The sequence below is a fragment of the Oryctolagus cuniculus genome, chromosome 2 (assembly GCF_964237555.1).
Source record: "Oryctolagus cuniculus chromosome 2, mOryCun1.1, whole genome shotgun sequence".
Taxonomy (NCBI): domain Eukaryota; kingdom Metazoa; phylum Chordata; class Mammalia; order Lagomorpha; family Leporidae; genus Oryctolagus; species Oryctolagus cuniculus.
Genome location: NC_091433.1, coordinates 158,978,419 through 158,987,618, shown reverse-complemented (window position 1 = coordinate 158,987,618; position 9,200 = coordinate 158,978,419). Strand labels below are relative to the sequence as shown.

At 44.1% G+C, this 9,200-nt stretch overlaps 1 protein-coding gene across 1 annotated transcript in view; it reads left to right on the top strand.

The window, feature by feature from the left end:
- Positions 1-3,091: 3,091 nt before the first annotated feature.
- Positions 3,092-9,200, top strand: part of DYNC2LI1 (dynein cytoplasmic 2 light intermediate chain 1) — a 41,831-nt gene continuing 35,722 nt past the window's right edge. Inside the window, exons 1-2 of the mRNA XM_002709901.5 lie at positions 3,092-3,427; positions 5,644-5,761. Of these exons, the coding sequence (XP_002709947.4) occupies positions 3,219-3,427; positions 5,644-5,761 (327 nt within the window). The 5' untranslated portion in view covers positions 3,092-3,218. The remainder of the gene's footprint in view (positions 3,428-5,643; positions 5,762-9,200) is intronic.

The following is a 9,200-nucleotide window of genomic DNA, read 5'->3' as shown; positions in this document are numbered from 1 at the left end:
GAAAGGATTCTTTTATTATTATTATTATTTAATAACTGTGAATTTACAGAGTGCAACTTTTGTATTCTTGTGGCTTCCCCCCGACACCTCCCTCCCTCCCTCGGCCCTCCCCTCTCCCACTCCCTCTCCCATCCCTCCTTTCATAGAGTTTCATTTTCAATTACCTCCAGGAGAGGATTCTTATTTCGCCAGATCGTGTCAGGTGTTTAGTCAACCACCAGACTCACTCAACATTAGGAAAATGCCTCAATAAATTACGGAAAGTCTTTATAATGGAATGTTGTGCTTCCATGAATGTTCATAATGCATTTTTTTCGACAGAGTGGACAGTGAGAGAGAGAGAGACAGAGAGAAAGGTCTTCCTTTGCCGTTGGTTCACCCTCCAATGGTTGCCGTGGCTGGCGCGCTGCAGCCGGCGCACCACGCTGATCCGAAGCCAGGAGCCAGGTGCTTCCCCTGGTCTCCCATGGGGTGCAGGGCCCAAGGACTTGGGCCACCCTCCACTGCACTCCCAGGCTACAGCAGAGAGCTGGCCCGGAAGAGGAGCAACCGGGACAGAATCCAGCACCCCAACCGGGACTAGAACCCGATGTGCTGGTGCTGCAGGCTGAGGATTAGCCTATTGAGCCGCGGCGCCAGCCTCATAATGCATTTTTAAAAATTGATGGGGGAGATGAATGTTAAATCAGGATATTAACTTCACAGTGCAATCTCAACTCTATAAGGCAAACAATGAGAACGAAACACAGCTAAATGTGTAAATAGTCTACTTCTGGGGTATTCTGATTTTGCCCTCTTCTTTTTTTCTGCATATCTTTTTTCTGTGATAAGCTTATGTAACTTGGAAAAGCAAGAGGAAAAAATGTCAAAACTCTATCACTTTCACAGCTGTTAATAATAAACCCCATGTGGTCTTCTAGACGCCAAAACATCCTCCACACAGCTGCAAAAAATTACCTCACTGACATTCAGGTCTGGCCATGGCATACTCCTATTTTTTAATTTTAATTGGCCTTTCATATTTAACCCAGTGAAGTCAAACTGCAGGGTCTTTCTTTCATGATAGTCCAATCTTTCTGTCCAGTTTGCTCTCCCATCTTAGCTTCATTGTGTACATCATGTGTTCCCACCCCAAACTATTATATTTCCCAAATACATCTTGCAGGCATCTTTGCGCTTCTGCACTGTAGCTCCTCCCATTCAACAAAAAGCATAAAAGTACCTCCTCCATCACCAGCTATTGAGTCTTCTGGGTAATCCAGTGTGGAAGCTCAAATCTTTAACCTTGTGAACAGTTTTCATCTTCCAGGGAAGGTCATTTTCTTTGCTCAAGTGGGCAGTCTCAGGAAGAAAAGAGAACTCACTCACTCAGTGCAATCAATTGAATCAACCCTGAATCGATACTGGCAATCAAGACCCAGCCAGATGACAACCTTCCTTGTTAGTGTGCTCCATCCTTTAGCTACCATCCCAGTTATCCAGACAGTTATAAAGATGTTCCCTATTGATTATCACCAATATTAATGGGGCTTCCTAACTCACATGCAAAGGGATTCCGAAGCTCCAGAACCCTAATCATTAGTCTTACATCAATCTATAGGCTGGCTAACACCAGGGTATACATGCTGATTCAATGACGAATGCATCAACTCCCTTTGAAATCGTTCTTTCTCCATTGAATTACATACCTGTTACACCCCTGCCTATGGACTACAGCCTTCACTCTCCACAATGCACCTATGTGTTGTGGGATTTGTTACCAAAGACTTTATCCAAAGTGAATGCCTTTTCCTCTAATCAACATATGCTTCATTTCCAGGAATGTGCTCCTTCTGTCTGTTTCTTTTTTTGAAGCTGTGTACCAGTGAAAATTAAAATTTAATAAATTAAAATTTGATAATCGCAAGTATTCAGTGCTTACAATGTGTTAAATACATGTATTATATATGTGTGCATATATATAATTTAAAACTCATAATCTCTCCATGCTTTACAGGATCAGAAAAATTTAGTCATTTACTCAATTTGAAAGATGGCAACTTAGCCTGTGTGATTGAGGCAGGATTTGAGTCTATGTCTATTTTATTTCAAAGCCCCTGTTCTTGAACATTACACCATAGAAACTGGAAGAGGGTTGTAGAGAAAGAATCTCCTTCAAATATTCAGGGCATCTTGGCTTAGAAAGCCTGGGTCTATTCGACATTCAAAACAAATCTGCGTGGGGTGGGTGCTGTGGCATAGTAGACCAAACTACGCCTGCAGCACTGGTACCCCATATGGGTGCCGTTCAAGTCCCAGCCACTTCTCTTCCAATCCAGCTCTCTGCTGTGGCCTGGGAAAGCAGTAGAAGATGGCCCAAGTGCTTGGGCCCCTGCACCCATGTAGGAAACCTGGAAGAAGCTCCTGGCTCCTTGGCATTGGATTGGCCCTGCTCCAGCCATTGGAGCCATATGGGGAATGAACGGGAGAATGGAAGACCTTTCTCTCTGTCTTCCTCTCTGTCTGCAACTCTGCCTCTCAAATAAATAAATAAAATCTTAAAAAAAAAAAAAACAACCTTCTATCACTTACCATGAATGTTTCACCATCTCCTCAGGCATAATTAGTCACTTGTTCTTATGTAATTTTTTGTGCCTCTCTGCAATTTCTTATTCATTTACTTCTTTGAGTGGTTGTAATTAGCTGTGTATGTCTTTTTTGAGGACAAGGACTTCATCATACTCATCTCTTGATTCCTTACTGTGTGGCCCAGTGTCTTGCTTGTAGTAACAACTCAATGTTTGTGGAGGCTTTGGGATCTATAAAAACACCACAAAGTTCAAGCAAAAGTAATCTATACTCATAAGATAAGTGAAGTAAGACATGCACTAGCTCCATCGACTTACTAATAAATAATGTGCTACTGCATAAAACCTAAACACTCACAAAGTTGGGAAACGTTAAAATCGCTGTCTTATTTTCAGTTTAAAGATATGTTCATGTCTTCCAGTAAATTACTGGATAACAGCTCAAGGGATTGTTTCACGCTCTATTCCCAAACCTTGGCTACTGGGGAGAGAAAAATAAAAGATGTGTGAGAACAGAGATTCCTGGCATATCGGCACTCAGTAAAGTACTTATTTTAATAAGAGAACAACAACTCCCAACTCAGAAACGATTGCTCCTCGGTCCCAGGGTTGTAACCACTGTCCCCTGGTTCTTTCACGTCCTGGTGATGGATGCTGAAGGAAGACGAGAAAAGGAAGACTGAAAACTACATTTCCCAAGATGCCAATCTTCTGCACGCAGCCGCGGCGCGACGTTGCTCCCATGGCAACGCCGGAGGTCTGCGTTCCCCTGCTGGTCCCGCGACTCGCCGCCAGCCTGATTCTAGGTTGGGCCCGAAGCCCGTCTCACGACGTATAGGCAGCCCAGCCACGATGCCCAGGTAGTCCCCGAGCGCCATCTGCGCCAGGCCCGCGCTCCCTCGGAACCTGGAAGGGGCAGAGGAGGGAGAGGCCGCTGAGGGTGCCCCTGAGGAGAGGACCTGTGGTGGAAGAAGATTGTGCGTCGGGTCCTAGCAGCCCGGGTCGGGATGGTCGGGGAGGTGGGAGATCTCTCCTCTGACATCAGGACTCTGCTGCAAACAGGTAGAAAAGTGCCCGAAGCAGAAGAAAGAGGGATTTTGAGACATCCTCAGCCCCACCCATTCCCAGATTTCCGTGAAGGTTTCTTGCGAGCCAGGGGCTGTTCCAAGCGCAGGGGATGCGCGGTGAACCGGACCAAAGCGACCTCCCCAGGGCCTTCCCTCCTGGTGCGGGGCTCGCAGGTGCGGGGCTCGCAGGGGCTGCGAATGAGAGGAAACTTGGAAAGCCGAGGCCAGGGGAGGAGGCCTTGAGGGCCTGCTAATTACACCAGAGCTCTTCCGTGCCCAGATGTTCATTTTCATGACCTGTTCTCGAGATACCAGCTGAACCTCGGAACAGAAGAAAGTTGTTTCTCACGTCGTGGACCACAGTGTGATTGCTGTTAGGTTTAAGAACATCAGTGTGAAAAGTTGTAAGCTTTCTTCTTTGGTCCCACTGGATACGGATATGCACGATGGCGGCCTCCCTCCGTCCGCTGGGTGCTTAGGAAGATCTCTTGAAGGAATGCGTGTGAATGAAGAGCCCAGGCCCAAACTGAGTTCTTGGAGGCTCATCCGCGAAACAGATGCATACGTTTCAGCACAAACATGTTTTTGTTTTTTTGTTCCTCTGTTGGCCTTTTATTATTCCTGGTTCTTGAATAGAGATAACTATAAGCTCAGTAGTTTTTAAAATGAATTTATTTATTTGAAAGAGAAAGAGAGATCTTTCATCTATTGATTGACTCCCCAGACGGTGGCATCTGGGTCTCCCATGTGCGCGGGTGCAGGGGCCCAAGCACTTGGGCCATCCTCTGCTGCTTTCCCAGGCCATTAGCAGGGAGCTGGATCGGAACTGGAGCAGCTGGGACACACCGACATCCTTTGGGATGCCAGATGCACAGGCAGCAGTGTTACTCCTTATACCACATGCCTGCCCTGCCCCAGCTCTAAGTAATTTTTGTATTTTAATGGGGCAGGTCCTACAGGAAATGAATTGTGGCATTTAACAATCATAACGTGACACTGACATTCTTTTTTATTGGTATTTGAGGAATGAAGAAACAGCATTGAGTCTGAGAACTAGTACAGGGGCTTGCATGTATTTGATGCTAATAAATGTTTTATTATTAAATGACAATCAGATTAAGTCATTGGCTCAAGTTCATATGCATAGAAAGAGATTCAGGCTAGGAACCATCAGGTCTCATATTTTGTTTAGTTCAATACAGTACTCTGTTTTCCCTTTGCTTTGTACTTTTATATTTAAAAAAAAGATTTCTAGGGGCCAGCGCTGTGCTAAAGTAGGTTAAGCTTCCTCCTGCAGCCCCAACATCCCATATGGGCATCGGTTTGTGTCCCAGATGCTCCTCTTCCGATCCAGCTCTCTGCTATGGCCTGGGAAAGCAGTGGAAGATGGTCCAAGTCCTTGGGCCCCTGCACCCACATGCGAGACCTGGAAGAAGCTCCTGGCTCCTGGCTTCAGATCAGCCTAGCTCCGGCCAGTTGGGGCCATCTCCCTCTCTAACTCTTCCTTTCAAATAAATAAGAAATAAAAAAAATCTTTTAAGAAAACATTTCAGCCAAAGACATGATGTTAAAAACAAAAATACAAAGAAATATTTCAGAGAGCAGAGATGATTTGGGATGCTGCCTTTGCCTGTTTCCCATCTTCCTGGGTGATTGGAGCATTGGTAGTTTTCCAAGTTGTGTTTTTCCCAATGTCCTTGTATCTTCCTGTGTGGCCAAGAAGGTACTACATACAGCTATGAACCTTGCTTAGAAACTCCAGGATAACACAGCCCGAAATCCCGTTGGTAAATGCTCTGGCAATTTCAGTATTCTTCAAAGGAACTGGCTTAAAGAAAAAACTGTAAAATGACTAGTCCTTAGATGTTTTGCCAAGTTATTGTCCCCCAGGAAAAAATTACTAATTTGTTTTTAAATTTCACTTAAAGAAGGTTTCTGTGAACTTGAAACAAATATTTGAAAGGATTCTTCTTGTTTCTCTGAATTTTGTTTTTCTACCTCTCATATAGTGAAACTCTATGGGAAATTGCAAAAGCTGAAGTCGAAAAAAGAGGGACTAGTGGAAGTGAACACAATGGAGTTGAAATTGGAGAAAAATCTGTTTTCTTCATCGGCAGTAAAAATGGGGTAATGCTTTAAAAATTATTCTTCAATTGTGATGCTTTAACAACCTGTGGCAAAATTCACTTTGATACTTTGATATAGATTTAGTTACTTTAACTCTTTAACTACCTGGTCAATCTAGTTTAGAATGAATTAGAAAGTACTTAGGGGGCAAGTATTTGGCCTGGTGGTTAAGATGCTGGTTAGGATACCCTTGTCCCACATCAGAGTACCTGGGTTCAATTCCTGGCTGTGGCTGCTGACTTCAACTTCCTGCTAATGCAGATCCTGTGAGGCAGTAGTGATGGCTCAAGTAATTGAGTCCCTGCCACCTAGGTAGGAGACCTGGATTGAGTTTGCAGCTCCCAGCTTCACCCTGACCCAGCCGCAGACGTCTAGAGAGTAAACCAGTGGATGGAAGCTGACTTTCTTTAATGCTGTCTCTCCGCTGGTGCGGTGGTAAAGCAGCCGCCTGCAGTGGCGGCATCCCACATGGGTGCTGGTTGAAGTCTCAGATGCTCCACTTCTGATCTCACTCTCTGCTACGTCCTGGGAAAGCAGTAGAAGATGGCCCAGGTCCTTGGGCCCCTGCGCCCGCGTGGGAGACCTGGAAGAAGCTCCTGGCTCCTGGCTTTGGATTGGCCCAGCTCTGGCTGTTGTGGTCATTTTGGGAGTGACTCAGCAATGGGAGACCTCTATCTCTCTCTCTCTCCTTCTCTCTCTGTGTAACTCTGACTTTCAAGTAAATAAATAAATCTTTAAAAAAAAAAACCTCAGGATAATGCTGTCTCTCTCTCTTTCTCCCTCTCTTTCTCTCTCTTTGTCCTGCTACCTCCCTCCATCTCAAATAAATAAACTAAAAATTTTAAAAAGAAAGTACTTATTATTGATCTAGGAACAATTATAATGCTTGACAAAAATTTTTAAAATATTTTAACTATTGTGTTTTTATTTTGCTATTTGAGAATATTTAGGTCTTCTACCTCAATTGACAATAAAAGCTGTGATCCATTGAAATATACATATTTCTCAGCATCTAAATCAATAAATTAATATAATATATTTTAGACTCAGATGTCTCACTTTTAGGAATTTTATTACAGGAATAGTTGAAATATGTTAATGATGGTTGTCATAGGATTATTAATTGTTTTGAAAAATGTAGGGGAAATACAGCAGCAGTAATGGGCCACTGGTTGGTAGAAGAGATCCCTCCCCTCTCACTGTAATTTTAGGTTTTATTTAACCAAGCAGCCAGAAGGTTTTGGAAGTAGACACACAGAGCAGGAACAGATGCATCTCATTTTCACACAGCTTTGCTTGGCTGTTTCCTGCCAGGGATGCAGAACTGCTGGTGACACAGTCTATAAAACATTGAGGCTCGCCAGGTCTGACATGCTCAAAGTCATGTAGGATTGTAGCTCATTTCTATCAGGGGTTCTTATTACCATTCAATTTCTGTGCTTCATGCTTTAGCTTAAGGGCATTGGCATGTTTGAAGTGTTTTGGTTTTGGTTTTTGGTTTGCAATTTCTGTCCCTGAAGAGAGGACAAGCTAGGAAGAGGAGGGGGCCCAGTGTCTCCACCATAGCTTCTCCCTGAGTTGGCTCCAATTAGCAGTGCAATCAGTATTTCACAGTGTATTCTCCCTCCTCTTTTCTTAAACAGAATTTTAAAGAATGGGTTATATCTCTGAGCAGTTAGTAATAGGCTGTCCTACAAGGACTTTATTTTTTAAATTTTATTTACTTTATTTATTTGAAAGACAGATAGAGAGACAAAGAAAGATCATCCCTTTGCTGGTTCCCTTCCCAAATCCTTGTAGCTGCCAGGGTGGGGACAGGCCATATCAAGAACCTAGAACTCAATCTGAGTCTTCCACGTGGGTGGCGGGGACCCGAGTATTTGAGCCATCATCTGCTGCGGAAGCAGAAAGTAGGTTAAGCCTCCTCCTGCAGCCCCGACATGCATATGGGCGTCCATTCGTGTCCCAGACGCTCCTCTTCTGACCCCGCTCTCTGCTATGGCCTGGGAAAGCAGTAGAAGATGGTCCAAGTCCTTGGGCCCCTGCAGCCGCATGGGAGACCCAGAAGAAGCTCCTGGCTCCTGGCTTTGGATCAGCGCAGCTCTGGCCATTGAGGCCAATTGGGGAGTGAACCAGTGGGTGGAAGACCTCTCTCTCTCTCCCTCTCTCTTTCTCTCTCTCTCTCTCTCTGCCTCTCCTTCTCTCTGTGTGTAACTCTGACTTTCAAATAAATAAATCTTTACAAAAAAAATTTCTCACATTTGGCTCCAGCTTCCTGCTAATGCAGATCTTGGGAAGCAGTGGTGATGGCTCATGTAAATTGGGTTACTGTTACCCACATGGGAGACCTGAATTAGTTATAGGCTCCCAGCTCCAGCCCAGCCCATATGAATTTTAAAATTTTAACCCAAGTACAGTATATAAGCATTTCATTTCATGAATTTACTACTGGAAACAACCTATTTGTTTTGTATTATTTCATATTTTACTTGTTTATCCTTTTTCTCAGAGAAATATGTAGTTTATAAAAGCAGTTTTTAATTATTTTCACTAACATAGATTAAAATGGATTTTGTTTTTGAGGACTTGGGGACTCCCTTGAAATATCTACAACTTTTGAGGGTATAGTTCTTTAAAAAGCAACTGACGGTATACTTTTTGCAGAACATTATTTTGAAAGATGAGGAGAAATAAGCAACTAATGCTTCAGTTGTTCAACTAATAGAATACGTGAGTGACAGGAACCCAACTGCTTGAGCCATTACCCCTGCCTCCCAAGGTCTGCCTTCGCAGGAAGTTGGAGTCAGGAGCCAGAGGCAGGTATCGAACCCAGGCACTCAGTCACGGGTCATAGGCTTATTTACCGAAGAAACCAATACTTTGCTGTCTCCTCTCTCCACATGAATGCAAGCATGTAGAAGGTGATCGAGTTTCTCGGGGTTGGTTTTTGCTGTGTGGATGCAAAGTGAAGAAGCCTAAGAATAGATATTTGCAAGAGGTGATTGTAATGATAAACTGCGATCTCTAAGATAGGAAGGAGAGCAGTGAAAGTAGAAGGGGGCTTATGGAGGAGAAACTTTGGTGGGAAGGGGTCAATGGGTTTTGAAACTTTTCACTAAGACTTAAGAGTTTTGTGGGGATTCTTGAAGAAGTGATTGGAGAATGTGTTATGTGTGAGTATGATTTTGGAAGTGGTACAATTTCCATTGGAGAAATGATCCAAGATACAACCTTGGAAATGACAAGTGGCAGAAGTTGAGTGAGGTTGCCAGAGATGTCAGGGTATTGGGTGGGTTGTGCATGCCCACATGGTGTGAAATCAACAAGACTCATGACTGTAGCGGGGAGGGGAAGGTGGAGTGTGAGCCAAAAGGGGTGACACCCATGCTGATAGACAGGTATGTGCCTCCGAGGCTCAGAGACTCTGGTGGAGGAAGTA